Here is a 26161-nt window from a genome sequence, read left to right as displayed (position 1 = left end):
TTTGTTTGTTATATTACATGTGTAATGACGAGACTGGACACGATATGGTCTGTTTCTGAATAGAACACATGAAGTTTATAATAAACTTAAGTTCTTCAACTTGCCTTGTGTGTTCTTAACTATCAACAGACGAAAACTATTTCCACTGTAATATTCTGTATTATTATTTCTTTTAATGCCGACCGATTGTGTTATATTAATAATATCTGTCATATATTGCGGTTCAGACGAAGGGATAAGCCAATGAAAGGGTACCCGAGGGGTGGATATTCCGATCCAAACCGCAATCATGTCAGATATCTATTCATGCATATAGTTCATCATATTTTAAATTCTTTATCTTAATAAAACAGTTGTCCATGAAAATTTATGTCATTAATCCCGTGACAACAGCGTATGAAATTAAAACTTCTTTCATAACGACAAAATTAGGTCACCCTAAGCATGCCATTGCATAGCATGCGACTCATCTGGTACCCCACATGTCAGACGAAATTTTCGGTATGAGTAAAATTAACGGAAACACCAGTTTGATGCAATAATTTAAGAAATTACGTTCTTGTTTGGAGCATTTATGTCCGATTTGAATACAGCAGTAAGATGTCTTCTTTAAAAACTATTACTGAAAAAATACAGTTGTATACAACACCACTAGAACACCGCGAGTCGGATATGTCGCCTTTAGAACAGTTTAGCTTTTTAAATATTGGTTATTTATAAAAACTGCTTTTACAATGTACATGTTCCTTTAACTTTAGTGGCATTTGAACTAACTGTAACAATGTAACATCAGAATTAATAAAACTGTTATATTATCTAAATTAGAAATACCATGGAAAAGTTTTTCACTGACAGATCAAATGGAGGACTCTGTGATGGATTTTTAAGCACTGCACTTCAGGTCAATGAAAAAAGCTTACATACCAAATTTGGAGTCAATCAAACTTATAGTGACCAAGTTATGCTCTTGACAAGCCCATAAAGTAAGAAAATTAACAAAGGGCAATAACTCAAAATTCTAGAAATGCAGAGGACAAGTTTTTTATGCACTACACTTCATAGGATATCATCCTATGAATTTTCAAGACAATAGCTTTTAAAATGTAGGAGAATTGGCCGGGACAAAAATAAAGTATTACAATTAACACAGAGCAATAACTCTAAAATCATGAAGTACAGAGTACCGGTTCTTGTGCACTGCACTTCTTCTCAATGAGATCTATCCTCCTATGTTTCAAGTCCATAGCTTTTATAGTTTAGGTGAAATGGCTGGGACAAAAAAAAAGTATGAAAATTATAAAGGTCTATAACTCAAAAATTAAGAAGTGCAGCGTGACGATTCTTGTGCAGTGCACTTCAGGTCATTATAAGAAGCATGCATACCAAGTTTGGAGTCAATCTGACTTATAGTGACTGACTTATTCTCCGTAAAAGCTTAAGGGGACGCTGACAACGACGACGATAAAAGTAAACCCTGTATGTCCTCTTTTTTCAAGGCGACACAATAATCAGCAACAAACAAGTATTGTAATTAGCTGACAAGTGTATCAATATTTGAGCCGTGTCACGACAAAACCAACATAGTTGGTTTGCGACCAGCATGGATCCAGACCAGCCTGCGCATCCGCACAGTCTGATCAGGATCCGTGCTGTTCGCTTACAAACTCTATAACAAGTAGAGAAACTGATAGCGAACAGCATGGATCCTGATCAGCCTGCATGGATGCGCAGGCTTGTCTGGATCCATGCTGGTCGCAAACCAATTATGTTGGTTTTGTCATGACGCGGCTCATTTGTGACCTTTATCATGTGCAATAGGACAGATTGTGCTGGCCTCTCTCAAACACATCAGTTTCAAGCCCAGGATAGTTGTTTGTCGTGTATGTACAGGTAAAGATAATGTCACTGCCAGGACATCAAGAATCAACACTAACAATATATGATGTCATGCTTCTTTATTTAACTATTAATATCTTTTATAATTTAAATAAATCTCATTGCACATACATGCCTTAATTTACAACAGTTAGCTACAGTGTTTACTGTATGAAATACATCTATGATGAAACCGGGTGTTTTAAAATATAAATTTAATATTTAAATGTTGAGACATTGATGAATGTGGTATGTTACTTTTCTTTTGTGTTTTACAATGTTTTAAGGTCGACTCTGAATGCTATAATAAAAAGAAATGAATACAAAGATACATATATTTACATAATAAATGATGAATACAAATACAACTGTTTTTCTTTGAAATTACTATTTTAAATGAATAGCACTTACTAAATGTGTAATGTAACACCTACTGAATTTATATGATATGACAATTATTTATATGGACTAGATAAACGAAAATCTTTAAACTTTCAAATAAATAATTCACTAGTGTTTATATCTTATTTAAATAAATACTCTTGGATATTTTGAAAACAAGGAGAACCCTCATGGAAAATGAAAACTAGTTTAAACAGAAGTACAAATAGAAGATAATTGGTAAAAATTTGATTAAGTCTGTTAAATGTTGAAGGGGTAAGGTATATTTCTTGTGTCCAATATCAACAGGTACAGAAGTCTTCAATATTCAACACGGAAAATATTGGAATCGTGGATAAAAAAGAATTACAAAAATTATAACCAAACAAACAATACTGAGATGAAACTTTGTACATTTTGCAACAACATTTATAACCTATTGGTGTGAGTAAAAATTCTGGATGAAGCTTTATCAAACAACTTTACTAGACTGGACTACAATTTCTTCTTTATAGCAATTAAATAAGATGATACTGAATGAGACTTAGTTCAATACTGAATTTATTGAACAAGTTGAATAAAATTATATTATGCCAGCCTCTGGCAAGCACAATATTATTATATAATGATTTCAATAAATTCAGTAATGAACTTACACAAATCTAATATTCTATTCGTACACATACCTAAAATAAACAGTGTTTAAATTGAAAAAGACAGCCATTAACATATAACAATAAAGTTTAAAGAATATATTAATAAAGAAAATACCCAAGTTATTAACATTTACCAGACATACATAGTTAATAACAAGTACTCGTCCTTTCATTCATGAATATAAGATAAAAGACAAGTAAAAACACAGGCTGCCATAATGTGATCTGTTCAAGCTAAAAATGAGAACTTTGCTCGACCTGTATCAAGAAAACTGTCGAGATTCTAATTAAAATCCAGAATTTCTATGTTTTTTTTTTTAAATATTTCAATTCAACATACATAGCAATTCTGAAATTAAATTTGAATGAACAAACAATAATGATATGATAAAAAAAGCCCATGTACAAAAAATAGGTTCCAAGTGATTACTATATTTAAAAGAAGTACACATACATAAAATGTTTTACTACAGCTATACCACTAGCATCAACAGAAAATGCTAACTCAGCAATTAATGGTCCTTTATGAACATGTACAGTGCATTTTTATCATTAACAAATGCATGTACAAACGTATTTTTTCTATGAAAACATTACAAATGAATAAGTTCATTACTTCAAATTGTATTTCAGAAACTATAAAATGTTCACTGAATAAATATTAATGGTATTTCTAAAAAATAAAAAAAATACATTTTTACTAAGACACTTCTTTAAAATGACATAATGAATTAGATAAAAACACAGAAAAGAGAGGAAACTCATGTATTCAACATATAGCAACAACAAATGTGTATCAAATCTTTAGTTCACAGTCCTGAACACATTGTTTCAATTATTTAAAAAATAAATCTGTTAAAATGTTGCCACCTTCTTGTTACTACTTGCACAAGCACAACAGGTACCTGGTATATACCAGCTGTTGTATTAATAGCTTACATTATAACAAAATTATCATTTATTTAATTATGACCAGCACCAGGAGTTGTAACACTGCGCTCATTTCTCCTTCTTAGTTTTCTTGTCAGCAACATTGTCTTTCTTCTCACCATCTCCCTCTGTCTTTGCCTCAGGATGATCCTCATAACTATAACAAATATTTATGTATAAATAATATAATTCAAACTCTTAGAAATTACATGTGAAAATTTTTCCTTGTATATCAATCTTTTATTTTCTTAATTTTAACTATCTGCAGATCAATACTGAAATTTTCAAGTAAGTCTTTTACTCTATTCTGTTCCTGGACTAAAAGCAATTCGAATATACAACATAAGTTACAACATACCACCCAAGTTTCTATGAAAAGAAGTTTTTAATATAACTTCCGTTGGGCATATGAATTCTTCGTAGGAATGAAACTCACTATCATGCAAGATGATTCTCGATTTAGCCTTTGCCCTTACGGGACTGCTCATTGTCACGTTCATGAAATATCATGTTATATGATTTTTATGTTACAATACATGTACCAAGTTTATGCTGTCTGTCTTGGATCTATACTAGTGATATAGGCAGAGCATAGTTATTGCTAAATACAGATGAATAACTATCCAAGTGTTTTAGAAATCTGATCCCTTGAACTTATTGCACCCCCACCCCTTATGGATATCTCAGACCAACCAACTTGTATCAATTTTTCAAAACTTTAAACACAACTGATTAATGTAATGTCATACAAAAATGTTATAGCTGATGATCTAGTAAGAAGAATGTTATTACCTGAAGAGTGGTTTGATTTCACCTCTTACAAGAGCAACAAAAACAGGTACACCTATACATGCTGGAACCAGGTATAACAGGGCAGGCTGAAATAAATCATAATCTTATATTATACCAGCTTGAAAACCTGTCACACATATCCATGATTTACTTTGACAATTGTAATATGTACATTAAACAATGTCCAAAACATATAAATCATCACTGAAAATCAACAAAACTTGATTTGTATTATATTGAGGTAACTGCAAAAGAGTCAGACACTGAAGCTACTTTATATTTTAGTAGATTTACAATATTTTCCAGCAGCATTTGTGGCCAAGAAATTATAAGGTAGCTTTGAAATATTTGCTCGATATTGTAGGTCCCAATTCTACCATGAATGTTGAGATCTTACATGTGAGGAAGCTATTAAGGTACCCAGTCCTTAGTTTTGATAAATGTCTTTTATGCCTTAACAATGCTAGTATGGTTTGGCTCTATACCAGAAAACTTCAGCTTATCACTACTGTATTCCTAGAAAAGATTTCGCGCATTTTAAGTTAGCGCTTTTCGCGATATGCATGATTCCGCGAATCTTTATAGCCGCGAATATGTCACTTATAACAAATCCGCGAACATTTCTAGCTTCAACCTAAACATAACATAAAAAGTGCAGAATATTTATTATAATCTACTGATACAAAAAACCCATAAAAACACAGGGGCTATAGAAATGTGTAAAGAATTATTTATGTATGTTTTTGATACTAGTTTGCACGCTGAAAAAGAAAGTATCAATTATTAGTAATTATCATGCTTATTGACGGTTATTTACGGCGTTGACAAACGCATTTACAGTTTGTGAACATTGAATGACTTGGATTTTATTTGCTTGGAGTAGGTGTAATCCTTTGTTAAAAGTAAAATAGCGATCAAGTGCTACATTGATAAACAACTGTTATGTTGTTATAATGAAAGCGATGTACAGCCCGATAATGTGTAAAAATTACGTATCGACATTTTGAAGAAAAAGTCAGTTATGATTCAAATGAGAATAAAAGATAACGTGTCTGACTAAATCTTACTTAATCACATAATGAAAAAGGTAAGGAAACATGAAAGTAGTCAATAGATGAAAATGTATCGAGTAACGTTGCGCTTTAGGCGCGACTTGTCAAAAAAAATAAAATAATTAAAAGCACCCAACAGGCAAGGTCATGCATCAAAAACGTAGCCTCCAAAAACTGTAATTTAGGCCGTAGCGACTTAACATTCGCGGAATTCGCGGTTACTACATATCCGCGAAAGTTTGTCTCCGCGAAAATGCCGACGTTGTGAAAAACGCGAACTATTGTATCCGCGAACATTTCTAGGAATACAGTATTCTTATAGCAAAACCACTCCAACAAAGATATGCATTCCTCTTTAATTAACACTGTAAATCAAATTAGTTTAAACATATTTATTTAAGCTTGATTTCAAGTAAATCAAATTAAGATAACATACCTGTGCATGTTTGAAGAAATGCATGACAACAATGGTCATGAGAAGCCCGAGGAAATAAGCTAGAAAACTGGCATAGAAATACACACGACTGCCTTTCTTCTGGCTGTAATAAGAAACCATTTTTAAAAATAATGCCAAACAACATTAATGTTCTTTTCATTTCAATGTATCAGTAATAAATACATGTATCAATAAATAAATAAATACTCAGTTAATGATGTAATAAAAAATAATCACATAAATCAGAACATTAGAATAATTGAAAGTTTCAGTTTATAGAGCTAGATTTCATATGTTTTTCAAAAGAAAGAATAATTTCAATTTCAGAATCACTTTGTTCTTAGAATAATGAAAAACAGAACAAAATTGTGATGTTAATTTTTTAAATGATTTTGACAAAAACCTGTAAGAGGATTTGGTTCACTCACTTCTGAATATCAAATATCAATTAAATGGCATCTTCTGAAGAAAGCAAAGAATTACAGGCATGATAATAGTTTTTACATTGAAAAAATGAGATATCTATAGATAAATATCAATAAATTGTAATAGGTTAATTTTGGATGCACTGACCTGATGTCAAACCTAAGAAGTAGAGCTATGAAGATTCCAGGTATAACTATATCACCAAGACCAAGCATGGCAAAATTTTTAGCATCTAGACCATTCTCTAACAGATCTTGAGGGAACACCACTGAAAACGTACATACATATACATCACATACATCGACAAGGAAACTTATCACACATATTTTTTAATTTACATTACCACAATTATTTCTATATCAAGTAAGTTTAAATCATTTACATGGGAATGAATTGAAATCTCTTCTTCATATTTGTAGCCAAAATGTAACAGTATTACTATCTAAGTAAGAATAGAATATACATATACAAAGATCAAAGTCAATTATACATTTATGTACACTTAAATGTTTTCTTTTCAACTCTTTTCAACAGAGGATAATCAAATTTCTTAAATATTGTATTAAAGAAAGCAAGGTACCAAACTTTACACAAATCTACTGCACAAATTTTTCAATCTCCAACATTTTGAAGGGTTAAACCCCTCTTTTTCAAGGAGTTTCCGTTTATTTTTATAAATCAAATAATAAGATAAATACACAAATCATAAGTAAACCAGTACTGGCAAAATATTTCATTGTAATTAATTAAGCTTACACTTGATTGGAGCCTCAAACGACTTTGCAACTGTAACCATGACATTGGTTCCAAACACCCAGAATACATCATAGACAAAGAGGCCGCCAAGTAGAATACAGCCTGTACTAATACTGTTGAGAGTCAGAAACTCTATACCATTTACTGCAAATGCAAGGCCAAACAAGTTGTTTGCTACCCAGTGCTGAAAAAATACATGATCTTCAGTATCAAAAATAGCTTAAATAAGTATAAAAGTAAGTTCGCATCATTATCATTCATTATTGTATACTCATCATATTATATTAGAATTATTAAACTATACATGTATAGTTAGTGTAAAAACTTAAATATTGAATATTTGCTTCAATAATTTGATTTTAAGTAAATGAGTGATCATCAATATAAAATTCATATGTTTTGTTTGTTGGCAGGGTTTATAAATAGTTACCCTCATATACATGCAATTCACCATGGGTATAAGTTTTTAGCTATGAATATCAATACACTATTCATCCTTTTGTTTTTAATTAAAAATATATGAACTGAAATTGACAGACATGCAGAAATATGTCAGTTTGTAAAGTAAACAAAAGTTTTAGATTCTTTATAAATTTTTATGTAGATTTATTAAATCAATTCATTAGTTTTCTTGAATTTCTACAATTTTCATTTGTTCTGAAAATATGTGGATTTAACTTACAAATAACTGATAAACACATGTCATGATCATTTCATTTCAAAATCATATTAATCATGACCTGACAAGTCAGTAGTAACAACCAAACCTCACATAAATTTTTTAAACCAGTTGATATTTTGTTTGTTTTGGGTTTTACGTCACATCAACACAGTATAAGTCATATCGGGACGTTCCAGCTTTACTGGTGGAGGAAGTCCTTAGGTGCCTTTCCGTGCATTATTTCAGGCACGAACGGGCACCTGAGTAGAACCACCGACGTTCCGTAAGCTAGCTGGATAGCTTCCTCACATGAAAGAATCCAAAGTCCCTGTCGGGATTCGAACCCACAGCGGTGAGGGACAAGTGGTAAACCAGTTGATATAACAGTATCTTAATTATAATTCATTAAATTACCTTCTTAATGAGATACCAGAGTCCTACAACTCCAGAAAGCGCAATCACCAGAAGATCTTTCCTATCAAACTTCCAGTTTACTATTTCTGTAACAAAAACATACATTTTATACAATTCAATATGCTACCAAATGAACTTATACACTTTGCAATATAAACATATAGCTCAATATTTATACCAATCTTTATAAATGTGCTCAAGTCTACACAATTATACAGGCCTATCAATGCTTACATTAGAGAGAACTGGTTCTTATCATTTAGTGTTATACTCCATATCATCTCCTTTTCCAGAAGAAACAACTGTGAGTTAGGATTTTTCCTGCATTGAGTTTAAAATATAAAAATACCTGATTAAAAAAGAACAAGTTTCTAATTTATATATAGGCACTCATCCAAGGCTACTTAGAAGCTGTGGGTCCAAAAACTAAACCCAAATACAATCTTCTTGTGAAGCTTAAGTACACCAAAGCTTTTATTTCTAATCAGGAATAAAATGGTCTACTTTAATACATAAGGAATGAGAACAAACAATAACACAGTAACGCTCGACTATTCGAAAAGTTGTCACAAGGATGTTTCATTGAGTATAATAATGCTTACCTATATGAATACATTAAATTGTCCGCAAAGGTACAAACCCTTCAGTAGTTATGGAGATATCGTCTACCAAGCAAAAATTTACCTAGAATTTCTAAGTCAAAAAAGGGGCATAATTATGCAAAAAAGCAAATTTAGAGTTATGGGACTTGTGCCATTCATCTTAGATAATCACAGAAAACAAGTGTGTGAAGTTTCAATCCATTCCCTTCAGTAGTTATGGAGATACCAGCTTACACGCAAAAACTTAACCAAGACTTTCTAAGTCGAAAAAGGGGCATAATTATGCAAAAAAGTAAATCAGAGTTATGGGACTTGTGCCAATCATCTTAGATAATCACAGACAACAAGAGTGTGAACTTTCAATCCATTCCCTTCAGTAGTAATGGAGATACCAGCTTACACGCAAAAACTTAACCAAGAATTTCTAAGTCGAAAAAGGGGCATAATTATGTAAAAAAGCAAACAGAGTTATGGGACTTGTGCCAATCATCTTACATAATCAAAGAGAACAAGTGTGTGAAGTTTCAATCCATTCCCTTAAGTAGTTATGGAGATACCAGCTTACATGCAAAAACTTAACCACAGGGACGCCGACAAATGGGCGACAGCATTAGCTCGATTATTCTGCGAATAGTCTAGCTAAAAACCACTTTTGCTTTAATAATGATATTCACAAATACTAACCTTCTTTCTTCTCAGCTGGACCTTGTGTGAAGATCATGTGATACTCCTGGTTAGGGAACAATGGAGGAATCAGAGGGTGTAGGATAGGACTGAAATATTACATGTACATTTCAATCATTAACAGATACTTTATAACTTTATAAAATAAAACTAACAATTTTTTAGACTTCTTAATTTGTTTCAGATTGCTATGGAGAATACAGGAAAGATAAACATTGTAAAGGTTTATATATAATTAATCAAATGTTATAATTAAGAACTAGAGGATGCTTTTGTAAAAAAGCGCATGTCTCCCCCACTGCACTGTGACCTTGACCTTTGACCTACTGACCCCAAAAATAATAGGGATCATCTGCTCTATAAGACCAATCATCCTATGAAGTTTGAGGGCTGTAGGTCAAAAGGAACTCTAGTTATCATCCGGAAACGAGAAATTGACCAACGGTCACTGTGACCTTGACCTTTGACCTACTGACCCCAAAAACAATAGGGATCATCTGCTCTATAAGACCAATCATCCTATGAAGTTTGAGGGCTGTAGGTCAAAAGGAACTCTAGTTATCATCCGGAAACGAGAAATTGACCAACGGTCACTGTGACCTTGACCTTTGAACTACTGACCCCAAAAACAATAGGGATCATCTGCTCAATAAGACCAATCATCCTATGAAGTTTTGAGGTCTGTAGGTCTAAAGGAACTCTAGTTATCATCCGGAAACGAGAAATTGACCAACGGTCAGTGTGACCTTGACCTTTGACCTACTGACCCCAAAAACAATAGGGATCATCAGCTCTATAAGACCAATCATCCTATGAAGTTTGAGGGCTGTAGGTCAAAAGGAACTCTAGTTATCATCCGGAAACGAGAAATTGACCAACGGTCACTGTGACCTTGACCTTTGACCTACTGACCCCAAAAACAATAGGGATCATCTGCTCTATAAGACCAATCATCCTATGAAGTTTGAGGGCTGAAGGTCAAAAGGAACTCTAGTTATCGTCCGGAAACGAAGAATGGACGGACGGACGGACTGACGGACGGACGGACGGACAGGGCAAAAACAATATGTCTCCCCCCGAGGTGGGGGAGACATAATTATTATACAGAACTGTATTTTATTTACCTGGCAATGTGAGCTAAAGCTAGCACACCTAGGAAGAAAAAGTATACAGCTAGTAACATGTTGATGTATTCTTTGGAGAATATCTGAAAATAAATATTTTGTTTGAAATAAGTAAATCTAACGAGAGATCTTAGTATAACAATATAGTGATAAATAATAGCTAAACAATCTGTATATATTCATTATGTCACTAAGCATTTCTTTGGAATGTAAATTACTAGACTGGTATTGAAAACAAGAGCGATCAGTAATCACATGTGTCGCCTCATGATGGCCAATTTCATGTTGGGACAAATTTTGTGACAGACGGACAGACAGACGTACAGTGCACAACTAGACTTGGTACTGATCATTCCTGTAAAGTTTGGATAAAATTGCACCAGTAGTTTATGAGGAGTAGTCCGGACAAGCTTTTGCGTATCTGACAACACACAGAAAAAAAACACCTTTTTATCAAAGGGCCATAACTCAGCCAAAAATCATTCAACCGGAAAACCCGTGCAATATGTGCAAGGACTTGAGCTAAAGATCAATCATGCAAATTTTCATTGAAATTGCATTGATGATATAGGAGGAGTAGTCTGGACAAACTTTAAAAATATAAATTATTAAAGGGCCATAACTGACAAAATCATTGAACTAGAAAATGCCGACAATATGCATAACTAGACTTATTACTGATCATTCCTGTACAGTTTGGATGAAATTGCACCAGTAGTTTGTGAGGAGTAGACTGGACAAGTTTTGTGACGGATGGACGGACAGACAGACGACGGAGAAGTGATCCCTATATGTCGCCACTACTCCGTAGAGGCGACACAACTAGACACATCAAAGATGATCATCTTCAGTGTCTATTCTAGAAATTCAAAAATAGGGGTGAACAAGTAAAATAGAAGGAATTTTCAAAAACAAGGGGTGCCAATATAAAGTGTAATTGCATAAAATACAGAGAGAAAATTTGCACCTTCGACCCTTGAAATAATTTTCTATGCCAAGGGTCACTCGCTCTAATTTTAATCATTAAAAGATAAGTATAACACAGGGGAGAAAATTCAATTTTTTGAATGAAAATATTGATTTTATTCAGTTAACAATTACTTCCTTTCGTTTCGACCAGCAGACAAAAATAATATGGCCAAACATTTCTTGATGCACCTAAAACCAACATATTACTTTGCAACCTAAAAACAACTGCTTTTGAAGTAATAGAAATGCATTTTTTGATATCAGAATTATTAAAGTTTAGAGAGTTGTCTGCTAAATTTTAACACCACTCAATATTGTAATTGGTCTTGTCATTATTCTATTAGGACAAAACCAATCATCATTTTAGCAAAAAATTCAAAATAGGTACTGAGTGAATAGTGAACAGTGCAGACCATGATCTGCCCTGGCTGCATGGGTAGGTTTTGTAGCCATCAGCAGACTATGAATTAAGAATGATATAGAAAACTTACCTGGAACACAACATAAATGCCAAACAATGTACAGCTGGCAATGATGGGGAACATAGCTGCATCTTTACTGGACATTGTTTCAGGCTTCTCCCCAGAGGCCTGAAAATAAATATACAACATAAAACACATTCCCTTTTTTTATATACAGGTATGGATTTTTTTAAAATCTGACTTAAGAGCAATTATTGATAGAAATTTCAAGCTCCTTATAATTTGGACTAGATACTGTATAGTCAGGTAAAGGGTCAACTTGGCCCTATACCAACACGGCACGGGTCAACTCGGCACAGGTCAACTTGGCCCTTTATTAAAAACATATATTAGGATATAGATTGTTTAGTTAATAAAAATTTTAAAGAGTAAATTACTATAAAGTTATTCAGAAGCAGGATCACTTACAAACAGAAATTGAAAAAGTTGGCAGTGTACCTGTACATATTGTTTGAAATTATCTTTGTTAAGAAGAGATATCAAGACAATATATGTTAAATATTGCACAAATAGAGTTTTTAGATTGAATTTTTGTGACAATAAATGTACTTGTTTTTAATACACGGAAAGTCCGAGCGGGGCCAAAGGCCCCGCGAGGGCTGTAGCGCTCTTAGATAACATGTATGACGCGTATCAATTTCAAAAAATATATATCCTAAACCTAATGAGCTGTGAAAAAATCCTTAGTTAACTGGGCGCCGCCATTTTGAAATCCTTTTGAGCTAAATATAGATATCAGAGTGCTTTTAATGAGCGTCTACATAGTTCAGACTATTACTAGCAGATGCATGCTAAATAACACTTCCGGTGAAAGAATGATGTACAAAATCAGAGAATAAACATGCATTTCATTAATAAAACTATAGTAACGATTATAAATATGTATCCTTTTTGAGAATAAACACATTAAAGAATAACGTTAAAGCAACAACTGTGATTAGAGATTAACAAAAATGGCGGCCGGAATTTTCCAAACGCCAACGCATGCGCAGTGGCCCCCCTTTACTTTCGGTGATTTTCGGGCACCCTGATGATAGGTTGAACACCACCAATTTATTTGTTTTGTTTACGGTACAAAATACCTGCATTTACATGTACACTAAACATGTTATGCTAAAATCATAATTCATAAGAGCTTTCCGCGCCATAGGTAGCACATAATTTCATATTACTGTTTGTTCTTTAATACGACCAATGCTGTTTTAAAGATATTTTTCACAAAAAATCTTGAAGGCAAAACATGCATATAAATTGTAAATTCTTTCTATCTTTACAAATTCACATACAAATTGGTACTTTCATCAATAAAACTTTTCAATATCCTTGAGTAGAGGTCTGTCACTGTGAAAATATTAAACCATGAAAGTTATGATGAAAACATATCAAAACTAATATGAAAAAGGCAAAGCCTCAAAGCGAGCTCGGTGTACTTTTAACTTGAAATAGTATGAAATAATCGTTCGTTTTTATTTTAAATTTTCCGTTCGGTATTTTATACACTGCTTTCGTTTATTCTGGTTCCTCCTATTAAATGAATATAGTTAATGTATTTTATCATTTGTGCTACGTGAATTACCATAATTTACAGGAAGAAAGAAGGAATCGGCCAATGTTTGTAAACAAATGCAGTGACGAGTGCGTTTGACGTCACACGTACTGTGTTAAATATGGTTTCGCCCCTTTATTTTTTCTGTTGTTTTTTTTCTTACATGTCAAGAAAAAATATAATTATTATTATAATGTTGGACTTTATGTTTGGGTGGTTAAATTTGTTTTCGCCTCAGAGTTTCTTTAAAGGCTGTTCCAGTGGTATGAAAAATAAAGACTGTTCCAGTGGTATGAAAAAACCTGTCGTTAAATCTTACGTGTGTAGAAACATTTTGAGAATAACGAATTTTGAAAACGTTGATAAAACTTTGTTTGTTTATTTTATTTCACTCTATAATTTTTCAAGCGAAATAAAGATTATTAAAAGTGAAATAAATGTAAAACTTAACACGTTTGCGACATTAAAATAGCGTACTTGATTTGATTGTTTTGCACGTGCTGTTTGGCGCTACATTGTGACGTCACGTAAACAATACTTTAAACGTCTGTACAGCGTTAACGACTGAATAAAAGATATTGGTGTTCGGATTCATTTTCTTAGTTAGACCATTTTCTTTCATTCTAGAAAGTTTTCACATCACAATTCGACAAAAAATTGTTTGGATTTATCAGATTTTTCAAACAAAATATGGCGCCCTCAATGTTAAAATACACAGGGAGATAATGAGAAAGGCGAGTGCATTGTTGTCGGGCCTTTTTGTTTATACGATAGTGTTAGAATGTTTTGTTTGTTTTTGAAAAAAAATGAGGTAAATGTACATTTAATGAAATCCGGCAAAACCTATGTACGGGAAAAGTCGGTTAAAATAATCGTTTAATTTTCATTTTACATTTTCCGTTTTAAAACTGTCATTCGATATTTTATACACAGCTTCCGTTATTCTGGTTCCCTGTCCAATTATGGTTCCCATAGAAGTGCGCGGGTGACCAGTCTACACATCCGTTTTCAGTCAGAATTCCTCAGTTTTTATCGTTATCTTTAAATTCGAAAAGTTGCGATGTGTCCAATTCGGTACTTCGGACGAAAGTTTTCAAAACCATCACTTAGCAGGTACTCGCGTTACCGTAAAGCTCGCTTTGCGAGCAGGCCCTTCGGGCCAGCTCGTCGAGCTCGCTATTTAAAGTGAAATAAATGTAAAACTTAAAACGTTTGCGACATTAAAATAGCGTACTTGATTTGATTGTTTTGCACGTGCTGTTTGGCGCTACATTGTGACGTCACGTAAACAATACTTTAAACGTCTGTACAGCGTTAACGACTGAATAAAAGATATTGGTGTTCGGATTCATTTTCTTAGTTAGACCATTTTCTTTCATTCTAGAAAGTTTTCACATCACAATTCGACAAAAAAATTGTTTGGATTTATCAGATTTTTCAAACAAAATATGGCGCCCTCAATGTTAAAATACACAGGGAGATAATGAGAAAGGCGAGTGCATTGTTGTCGGGCCTTTTTGTTTATACGATAGTTTAGAAGTTTTGTTTGTTTTTGAAAAAAAAATGAGGTAAATGTACATTTAATGAAATCCGGCAAAACCTATGTACGGGAAAAGTCGGTTAAAATAATCGTTTAATTTTCATTTTACATTTTCCGTTTTAAAACTGTCATTGATATTTTATACACAGCTTCCGTTATTCTGGTTCCCTGTCTAATTATGGTTCCCATAGAAGTGCGCGGTGACCAGTCTACACATCCGTTTTCAGTCAGAATTCCTCAGTTTTTATCGTTATCTTTAATTCGAAAAGTTGCGATGTGTCCAATTCGGTACTTCGGACGAAAGTTTTTCAAAACCATCACTTAGCAGTACTCGCGTTACCGTAAAGCTCGCTTTGCGAGTAGGCCCTTCGGGCCAGCTCGTCGAGCTCGCTATTTAAAGTGAAATAAATGTAAAACTTAAAACGTTTGCGACATTAAAATAGCGTACTTGATTTGATTGTTTTGCACATGCTGTTTGGCGCTACATTGTGACGTCACGTAAACAATACTTTAAACGTCTGTACAGCGTTAACGACTGAATAAAAGATATTGGTGTTCGGATTTGTTTTCTTAGTTAGACCATTTTCTTTCATTCTAGATAGTTTTCACAACAAAATTCGACAAAAAATTGTTTTCATTTATCAGATTTTTCAAACAAAATGGTGCCTTCAATTTTCATTTTACATTTTCTGTTTTAAAACTGTCATTCGATATTTTATACACAGCTTCCGTTATTCTGGTTCCATGTCCAATTATGGTTCCCATAGACGTGCGCGGGTGACCAGTCTACACATCCGTTTTCAGTCAGAATTCCTCAGTTTTTATCGTTATCTTTAAATTCGAAAAGTTGCGATGTGTCCAATTCGGTACTTCGGACGAAAGTTTTCAAAACCATCACTTAGCAGGTACTCGCGTTACTGTAAAGCTCGCTTTGCGAGCAGGCCCTTCGGGCCAGCTCGTCGAGCTCGCTAATAAAAGTAATCATTACCAATAACAAATAATTATGGGCTAAGTTGGAATGGGGCCGAGCTGACTCTGGGGCCGAGTACGTTTTTAGGGCCGAGCTGACCCCGATTCGTATAGTCACAAATGATAATTGCAAAATATGGTTGGTAAAAATTTATAAACCTGGTTTCAAAAACCTATAAAACAATTATGACATTTGTAAAGGTTTTCAGATGCAGTGTTATTTATTTCCTTGCATTCGTAATTTAATCAGCAGCTGCTCTCTGATGATATAAAAAGTGCAAAAAATGCCGGACCAATTTCGTGCCATTTAAACTAATTATTTCCTTAATCCAATTTTATTTCTGAATATATAAACTGCCACATATGTGTTGACATCATTAAACTTAATCAACAATCATGACAATATTGAGAACTTACTTTTTGCTCCTTATGGTATCTGACTGAACGGAATGAACCAAGAAATATTGGAATTAAAGCCATGATAACAAGACTACTATATGCCACAAACATTCCCTCCGGAGTTGCTGGAATTTTAGCGGTGACATTTTCTGCTGTTGCATTAACAGTTTCATTTACTACCGGCATCTCTGTAGCTGTGTCTGCCATGTTGACGTCTAACTTGATGAAAGACTGATTCAAAATTAACTGTCACTCTGGATCGAAGAACGTTTGAAAATACGTGTCCTTTTCGAGTAGCAAAATTTTCAAGCTTCCGTACAACTAAGACTTTCAATGTTGGACCAGTCAATTATACGTGTCAATAAATAAAACATAAAGCTATCAGTGATTGGACAATACAATGAGTAACAAGATACTTCATTGGTTGAAATTTAGACCTCGAAAAAATGGCAGCCCCCATGTGTCTCACAAAATTTAGAGGACAACTTATAAACATTTCAGGAAGACTATTTCCCCTACAGATAAATTCAAATTGTAGATTCGTATTTACTAACAGTGACGATTATATCCTAGATTATGATATAGATGAAGAAGAATTAGAGAAAAAACTCGCGAAGATTAGGGATTGCTCTGGACTAACTCGACCTCAGAAAATGAAACATTATGGAAAAATGCCTGGACTTGAAGTTATATTTAAGAACGGTTACAAGGGGAAGAAACGAAATAAATTAAGGAGACTGTATGCCGAGTATGGCCATGAATCAGGTATTAGGTCTATCTGCAGACGAACCTTGAAGTTTAGCAGGCTGGTGAAAATGCCCGATCGGCTATTCTCTCCCTTACCAGTTCCTCCCCTGACAATTCTCTCCCTATTTTGGGGGAGAACCGTCTGCTTATTTGCAAATAAGCAGACAGTTCCTCCGCATTTTTATTTTCATTAATACATTATTATTGATTAGATATTGGTTAGATGTTAAATAAATGGTAAGTTTATTATTAATTGATATAAGTTAGAGAAAATAATATTTTATTGAAGTATTTAGATGTTTCATAAATGGATAAGTTTATTATTAATTGATATAAATTAGAAAAACGGATATTTTTAGCATATTAGTTAATTATTATTATATAAAAGTAAATGTGAAATGTGACTGCATATCAGTTGTTACTTATTTATTTTCTGGAAAATACTCGTTATCACCTTATTCGCTATTTAATAAATGAATGAATATCACTAAACCTTAACATAATTACAGTTGTATATCAATCACTGTCCAATAATCTTAACCTCTAACAGTGTTCGAAATTAGCAGTAGTCCTATAGCCCCTGACTACTAAATTTCTCCTTGGGCTACCAACTTTTCACAGTAACAAGCCCGACCAGGCTACTGTATTTTCAGAGGCAATATAAAAAACTGTTTTGAACAAATGAATCGTGCTAGTGAAATGTCCTTTGGGCTAGTGAAAATTCCAATCCGGTAGTCCGGCAAGCCTAGTGGATTCAAATCCTAATTTCTTACACTGCTCTAACAATGAAGGTGTTGATAGGATTAAAATACCTGAAATAGGTGTTAAATTTACAAACACTTTTCAGATAAACATAAAATGAACTAAATATCAAACACATTCTTTAATAATCTTCCTTAAGAAATATTATGAGAGTAAGACAAAAATATAACCAAAAAAAAATTGGGGGGAGAACTGTCTGCATATTTCAAATTTGGGAGAGAACCGTCAGGGGAGGAAATGGTTTGGGGGAGAACGGCCAGGTGGAGGAACTGGTAAGGGAGAGAATAGTCTGTCATTCATCGGGCTTATGACAAAAAATACATTTCTAGAAAAATAATGAATATGTTTCTTTTAAACTTTGTTTGTTTATTGAGCATAATATATGACATAGACAGGATTGAAAAATATTTGGTAACTGCCACTTTTATGAGAATTTTACCCCCTTTTTAGCTCGACTTTTCTATGAAAAGGGGAGCTATCCTACTCGCCCCGGCGTCGGCGTCGGCGTCGGCGTCACACCTTGGTTAAGTTTTTCGTACCACCCTACTTTATTTCAGAAGTATTACAAGTATGGCTTTGAAACTTACCATACTTGTTCACCATCATAACCTCCATCTACAGACAAGAGTACATAACTCTGTCAAGGTTTTTGACAGAATTATGGCCCTTTTTTGACTTAGAAAGTGTATTGAGCTTGGTTAAGTTTTTTGTACCACCTCACTTTATTTCAAAACCATTGGAGGTATTGCTTTGAAACTGACCATACTTGTTTTACCATCACGACCTTCATCAACAGACAAGAGGACATAACTCTGTCAAGGTTTTTGACAGAATTATGCCCCTTTTTGACTTAGAAAATACATTGAATATGGGTAAAATCCACTTATTGCCTTAACCCTTTGAGATATTGCTTTGAAACTTTTAATGCTATTTCACATCATTACCCCCATCTGTACGCAAGAGAAGGTAACTCTGTCAAGGATTTGTTTTAAAAATTAAGGCCTTTTATCGACTTAGAATCTTGGTTAAGTTTTTAGTACCAGTCCACTTTTTGACTGAACTGTTTGAGATATTAATTTGAAAGTTGGAATACTTGTTTACAATCATGATTCCCAAACATGTCCAGGAGAAGGTAATTCTGTCAAAGATTTTATTTGAATTATGGCCCTTAACTGTCAATGTTTTGTATTATAGGCAAGCACTAAAAAACTTAAAAAATCTAAAAAAATTCAAATCTATATATTATGCTGATTGTACAAAAATATACTGCTTCCTTGGCATAGATTTCTTGAAAAATTATGTTATTATGTCATTTACCAAGGTGTTCTGAGTGACGTAAAAATACCTTATTCTCTCAAAGTGGGTTTAATACTATTAAATTTATTTAAGGCTCAACTCAGTTTTTTTTTCTTTCTTACCAGCCCTCTTTTGACTTAAACATTTCAAACTTTGCTGCAGTGTTCAAGGGTATCACACAATTCAGTAAAATAATTCTTCACTAAATATCTTAATGCTCATGGCCATTGTTCACTTTAAAAATACAGAGATTCTTGTATTGCCTTTTACTGCAAAAACTTTTTTTATTGGCAAGCAATAAAAAAGTCGAGCGCGCTGTCTTACGGACAGCTCTTGTTAGCTCACCTGTCACAAAGTGACAGGGTGAGCTTTTGTGATCGCTTTTCGTCCGGCGTCCGTCCGTCGTCCGTCCGTCCGTCCGTAAACTTTTACTTTAAATGACATCTCCTCATAAACCACTAAGCCAATTTCATCCAAACTTCACAGGAATGTTCCTTTGGTGGTCACCTTTAAAAATTGTTCAAAGAATTTAATTCCATGCAGAACTCTGGTTGCCATGGCAACCGAAAGAAAAAACTTTACTATTTGTATAGTAAAAACATAAAAATCTTCTTTTAAAAAAACCCAATGAGTTAGAGCTCAGATATTTAGCATGAAACATCTTCTTATGGTTGTCTTCCAGGTTTGTTCAAATAAAAGCCCTGGGGTTTAAACTGGCCCCGTTCCGGGGGCCTATATACAGGTGAGCGACCTCAGGGCCATCATGGCCCTCTTGTTCATTTTTTTTATTACCCATAATTTTTTGAAGTCCTTAAAAAATGTTACATATGCAATTGCAAAGTATAAAACAAAATAGCCTTAATAAGTTAAATAACTTCTTTATGCTCTAATTCATTGCGCAAACACCTGCCAGCATACATTTCATTCAGTTTTTAGAGAAAACTTCAATGTATAATGTTCACCGTCAAAGAATTGTCAAAATATAAATTTTATGCCAGAAACAGAATATTTAATCCAAATACATAGAATAAAGGTACAGGCGCAATGATATTGAGCAAAATTAAGTTGTTGGACACATTTTTATTAAGAATTTTACATAACAAAATACTTTTTATGAACTTCAAATACTTTGTCTCCTATAAATGGGAAAAAGTGAAATAATTCTAAGATATTAAAACATATTTTTAATATGATTTGTATCATACATAAATGCTTAATAAACAAAACAAGTTAGAAAGAAACATATTCATTTATTTTCTAGAAATATGATTTTTTTATGTCATAAGCCCGATAGGTCATTTTCATCAGCCTGTTTTTGCCATGCATCAAAGGATTTTAAAATAACTAGGCATGAATGTCTACCACATCAAGACAACATGTCGCGACAAAGACCCATGTCCCTAACTTCAAGGTCAAGGTCACACTTATAGTTTGAAGGTACTCATTCACCCGAGAAGAGTTTGAAGATTCACATTCATGTCCGGACTGTAAGTTTGTCATGCATGGAAGGATTTTAAAATAACTTGGCACAAATGTCTACCACATCAAGACAATGTGTCGCGGCTAAGGCTCATGTCTGTCTGTCCGTGTGTCCCCACTTACACAACAATCATGTCCAGACTGTAACTTTGTCAAAAAACCTGCATGCTTCAGAAACCTTTTCGGGGGCATTCATCACTTGGGTGACAGTTCTTGTTAAATGCTCTTTAACATTTTGTCTCAATTCACTTAAAGGAAAAAATCGGTAGTGCTAAAATTTTAATTATTATTGTCTATTTGACTTCATCATTGCACTGCAAGTATATTGTAGCTAGTGTTTAAAACCTTTTTTTAGACATTTTAAAGTTTGAATTTTGTTTATCTTTACTATTTCCTTTATTATTTCAAATGAATGTAGTCACTGAACAGAAAAGTACAAATTATTTGTACTTTTCTGTTCAGTGACTACATTCATTGAGGAAAAGTGATATACAAAGTCTCACTGTCTGTCTGTGCGTCCCCACTTCATTCGTGTCCGGACTGTAACTTTGTCATACATGGAGGGATTTTGAAATAGCTTGGCACAAATGTCTACCACATCAAGACGATGTGTCGCATCCAAGAACCACATCCCTACCTCAAAGGTCAAGGTCACACTTACATTTTGAAGTTTCACATCACAAATAGAGTTAATAGGTACACACATTTGTGTCCAGACTGTAACTTTGTCATGCATCAGGGTGTTCACTAGCCATGAAATCCTGAGGGTCATTGACTAAGTTTTACCGACTACAAGGCCAAATCCCCATGATTTTAACAAAATTTGACCCTCCAGCTATAATCCTGAAGGGTCAAAGTGTCATTTCAAGGGTCAAACGGACACCCTGTGCATCAAAGGATTTCAAAATAACTAGGAATAAATGTTTATCACATCAAGACCTATGTGTCACGTCCAAGAATTACATTCCTACCTCAAAGGTCAAGGTCACACTACCATTTTGAAGTTCACTTTATCACAATTAGAGTTAATAGGTACACACATTCGTGTCCGGGCTGTTACTTTGTCATGCATCAAAGGATTTTACTATAACTTGGCATAAATGTCTAACACATCAAGACAATGTGTTGCGTTCAAGAATCAAGTCCCTACTTTAAAGGTCAAGGTCACACTAACATTTTGAAGTTTCACTTTATCCCAATAAGAGTTTATAGGTACACACATTTGTTTCCGGACTGTTACTTTGTCATACATCGATTTTAGAATAACTTGGCATAAATATCTACCACATCAAGACGCTGTGTCACCTCCAAGAATCTTGTACCTACCTCAAAGGTCAAGGTCACACTACCATTTCACCAGTTCACTTTTATCATAATTAGACTTTATAGATACACACATTGGTGTCCGGACTGTAACTTAAATTACTTTGTCATGCGTTGAAGAATTTTAAAATAACTATGCATAAATGTCAACCACATTAAGACATGTCGCGTTCAAGACCCTTGTCCCTACCTTCAAGGTCAAGGTCACACTTATAGTATAGTTTGAAGGTACTCATTCTCTCGATAAGAGTTTGAAGATACACATTCATGTCAGGACAGTAACTTTGTCATGCATGGAAGGATTTTAAAATAACTTGGCACAAATGTCTACCACATCAAGACAATGTGTCATGGCTAAGGCTCATGTCTGACTGTCTGTCCGTCCCCACTTACACAACAATCATGACCAGACTATAACTTTGTTCTGCATTGAGGGCAGTGTTTTGTGTAAGACCCATGTTCCAACCTCCATGGTCAAGGTCACACTAATAGTTTGAAGGTATTTATGCTCATAAGAAGAGTTGTAGGTACACATTAGTTTCCAAACTGTAACATTATCATGCATTGAAGGATTTTAAAATAACTTAGCATAAATGTCTACCACATCAAGATGTATGTCTACCACATCAAGATGTTTTGTCTCATCCAAGAATCTTGTCCCAAGGTGTTAAGTTTGCTATAAATAGCACTTCATTTCACAAGAACAATATTAAGCAATCAGTTACTTTCATTCTCTTTTCTTTTCATAATACCTGCATGCTTAAGAAACCTTTTTGGGGGCATTTGTCACTTGCTTGACATCTCTTGTTACATATAACATATCAAGAGAACTTTACCAGATTTATTTGATTACCTTTGATTAAGTTTATGTACATGTATCTTTAATTATTACATAGGGATCAACCCTGGTATTATGTTTCCAAGCAAACCAGAACTTAATGATCTGTGGGATATAGAGAAGAACTGGACAAAGTCTTTTCAAGAAATAAAAGAAGACCTAGAAAACAAAAAGGCTGCAGAAATAGAAGCTGACAGACTCAGGTAATGAAGAGTTTACTATAAACCAGTAAAATTATAGTACAGTAAAGACTGTCTTAGTGACCCCCTGTATATAGCGACGTTCTGTCTTTAGTGACCATAGTTTGTGGTGCGCCGAACAGTATTTGCTATATAAATGGTCTGCATGTAGCGACTCCCTGTCTAGTCCGTACAACGACCATGATTTAGTCACCCATTACGGTATATGAGCCGTGCAAAGTGTATGTGTAATTTCACTGATTATCAATCTCTGACCTACAGACTGACAAATTCCTGAGACTGTAATTCACTTGAGGAAGTGGATCATATATGTATGATGAAAAGAAGAAAGCTCTGTCTTTAATCTTGGTGACCTTGACTTTGATCGCAAACAACTTGTAATGATATAGGTCCATCTATGTTTAAACATAACGATTATCAATGATTTGATCAAATACTGGCTTTTTTAGTAGTAAAAATCCTATTTTCTGAGACTTTCTTTTACCTCAAAACTGTAATTTGAAATAACTTGGATAGAGATGTTCATTACTAAAACTGCATCTGTTGCATATCAGGTCAGATTTATAATAACACTCTATCAGAAGCTGTGTCGCGCACATGAACCAGGTCTCTAGGTCAAAGGTCAAGGTCACACTTAGAGGCCATTGAAAAACGTCATCATTTATTGAGGGAGTCATTATCGTGACTACTGGTGTGAAACATGTGATTTATGTTAATATATGCAAGGTCAAGGTCACTAAAGATGATAAAAATATAGAGATTTTGTTCAGAGCATATCTCCTACACATGTAGAGGGGTTCTAATGAAACTTAATACAAATGTTCACCTCTATGAGAAGCAGTGTCATGCACATGAACTAGGTCTCTAGGTCAAAGTCACACTTAGAGGTCATTGAAAAAAGACTTGTCTGCAGCAAAACTTCTACATGTATTGAGGGATTTCAATATAACTTGGCACAAATGTTTACCATTGTGAGGCAGAGTGTGGCATGCAAAATCCAGGTCCCTGCAACCAAGGTCAGGGTCACACATAGGGGTCAAAGTTCAGATAAAAATATGACAATGTGTATTCGAACCACTTAGTAATCATTTATTGAAACACAACTGGTTATTATCATAACTACTGGTGTGAAACATGTAATTTAGGTTAATATATGCAAGGCCAAGGTCATTAAAGATGAATAAAAATATAGAAATTTTGTCCAGAGCATATCTCCTCCAAGCATATTGGGATTCTAATATGTTCACCACTATCTCTGCCAAAAGATTTTGTGACGGGCGTATTTTGCGACAATGTTGCCCTTGTAATCTTAAAGTTTTTTAAATGCTATATTAATAAATTACTGATTTAAAATTTATAAGCATTCATGATTCAACTTTTGAGAGGTCTTGTTATGATAAAATGTAGCTTGTTTATATCAACAGTTTATATAAATGTAAAAAGTAATTTATGTACACATGTACTTGAAAGGTATACATTGTATAAAGTACATTTTCCCATTTGTATATTAGAGATATAAGCACATTTTGTATGTTAGTGGTAATATATATAGCTTGTATGTAAATGGTATATTAATATGTTGTATGTTTAAAATGGTAAAACAAATGTATTATGTACAGTTAATACATTAGAGGTATATGTATAGCTTGTATTTTAGAGGCATATGCACAGTTATATTTATAATTTGTGTACAGTTTGTTTTTTAGGTACCATGTTTTATTTTACATGTTATATATTAAAGGTATGAGAAGATTTTTAGAGCTACCGTATATTATTTTACATATTATATATTTAAGGTATGAGAAGATAGAGAAAGCAATGGCTGGCATGAATGGTTTATTGAAAAATCACATTAACAAGCAGAAGAAGTCTGAAGAAGACCAACGAAAGAGAGATAAAACTGAGGAACTTCTGGATGAGTTTAAGCTGCAGTACGGGTTCAATGCTACTCCAGACTCCAAACAATTTAAGCAGTTTAAACGTATAAAAAGTGAAGAACTCAAAGACATGAAAGCAAAACAAAAGAAAGAGGAAAAGAAAGCATCAAGTTTCCAGCGTTTAAAACAAGATTTAGAAAACGAAGTGAAGTCAAAATTAGAAAATTGATTTTCATTTTGTGTTGTGTTCATGTTCAAGTGTTTGTTTACTTTCTGTAAAATAGGGAAATGTGTACCATAAAAATGAAACAGACAGTGCTATTATACTAGTGATTGTAAATACATAAGATAAAAATATCAAAAGTGGCATAACTTTAAGGTTCAAACTTAATGTTTCCTTGTATACAGATTTACTTTTAAGGTTATTCTGATGTTTTTCAATGACCAAAATAAAAGATAAAAAATCAGTGTCTACCTTTTACTGTTCTAATATACTTTATGATGTGATAAAAAATGATGCACATGTTTCCTAAATTAAAAGTGACTTCTGTGCAATGCCAAAGGTAATAGCTCTGACTCCTAATGTAAACATAATACCATCACCCATCACATTATATAAACCATAGATAAATTGCTGGAAGTGACAGAATTAACAGCTTAGTGCAACAAGTAAAAAGAACAAGCTATTGACGCCTTTTTTATATATTGTATCAAAGTTTTACTTGTTCAGTGCTCCTCTAGACCACTGCTTCAGTGTTCCAATTTAAGCTCCAAATTAGAGTAAAGAGAGCTGAGATAGTATTGACCTGAGACAAAGAAGAAATCACAAAATTTAAATTTTGTTGGTGGTTCTACTTGGGTGCCCATTCATACCTGAAGTAATACAGGGAGGGGCACCTGAGGTCTTTCTCTAATACTAAAGATGGAAAGTCGCCATATGACCTA

At 33.8% G+C, this 26161-nt stretch overlaps 2 protein-coding genes across 2 annotated transcripts; one reads left to right on the top strand and one right to left on the bottom strand.

Annotated features, from left to right (window-relative positions):
* Positions 1 to 1940: 1940 nt before the first annotated feature.
* LOC132752322 (minor histocompatibility antigen H13-like) lies at positions 1941 to 16940 on the bottom strand. Its single transcript, XM_060742632.1, has 10 exons — positions 16713 to 16940; positions 12250 to 12348; positions 10790 to 10872; positions 9666 to 9754; positions 8380 to 8465; positions 7305 to 7488; positions 6696 to 6816; positions 6123 to 6225; positions 4635 to 4720; positions 1941 to 3999 (listed from the first exon to the last, which is right to left on the bottom strand). The coding sequence occupies exons 1-10, from the start codon at positions 16899 to 16901 to the stop codon at positions 3912 to 3914; spliced, it is 1128 nt and encodes a 375-aa protein (XP_060598615.1). The 5' UTR covers positions 16902 to 16940; the 3' UTR covers positions 1941 to 3911.
* A 170-nt stretch (positions 16941 to 17110) lies between these two features.
* LOC132752323 (large ribosomal subunit protein mL64-like) lies at positions 17111 to 25684 on the top strand. The gene is made up of 3 exons (XM_060742633.1): positions 17111 to 17459; positions 23198 to 23342; positions 25136 to 25684. The coding sequence occupies exons 1-3, from the start codon at positions 17141 to 17143 to the stop codon at positions 25443 to 25445; spliced, it is 774 nt and encodes a 257-aa protein (XP_060598616.1). The 5' UTR covers positions 17111 to 17140; the 3' UTR covers positions 25446 to 25684.
* Positions 25685 to 26161: the final 477 nt, after the last annotated feature.

The sequence above is a fragment of the Ruditapes philippinarum genome, unplaced genomic scaffold (genome assembly GCF_026571515.1).
Source record: "Ruditapes philippinarum isolate M1 unplaced genomic scaffold, ASM2657151v2 ctg606_1_1_1_1, whole genome shotgun sequence".
Lineage (NCBI taxonomy): Eukaryota > Metazoa > Mollusca > Bivalvia > Venerida > Veneridae > Ruditapes > Ruditapes philippinarum.
The sequence above is the reverse complement of the archived record's forward strand: the minus strand, read 5'-3'. Positions and strand labels throughout refer to the sequence as shown.

Coding starts and splice junctions, on each gene's coding strand:
- LOC132752322 (XM_060742632.1), bottom strand. CDS start 16,901: ATGGCAGACACAGCTACAGAGATGCCGGTAGTAAATGAAACTGTTAAT. Junction 12,349..16,712: donor GATACCATAAGGAGCAAAAA/GTAAGTTCTCAA, acceptor ATTTATTTTCAG/GCCTCTGGGGAGAAGCCTGA. Junction 6,226..6,695: donor CTTCTTAGGTTTGACATCAG/GTCAGTGCATCC, acceptor TTCTTATTACAG/CCAGAAGAAAGGCAGTCGTG.
- LOC132752323 (XM_060742633.1), top strand. CDS start 17,141: ATGGCAGCCCCCATGTGTCTCACAAAATTTAGAGGACAACTTATAAAC. Junction 17,460..23,197: donor CGAGTATGGCCATGAATCAG/GTATTAGGTCTA, acceptor ATTATTACATAG/GGATCAACCCTGGTATTATG. Junction 23,343..25,135: donor ATAGAAGCTGACAGACTCAG/GTAATGAAGAGT, acceptor TATATATTTAAG/GTATGAGAAGATAGAGAAAG.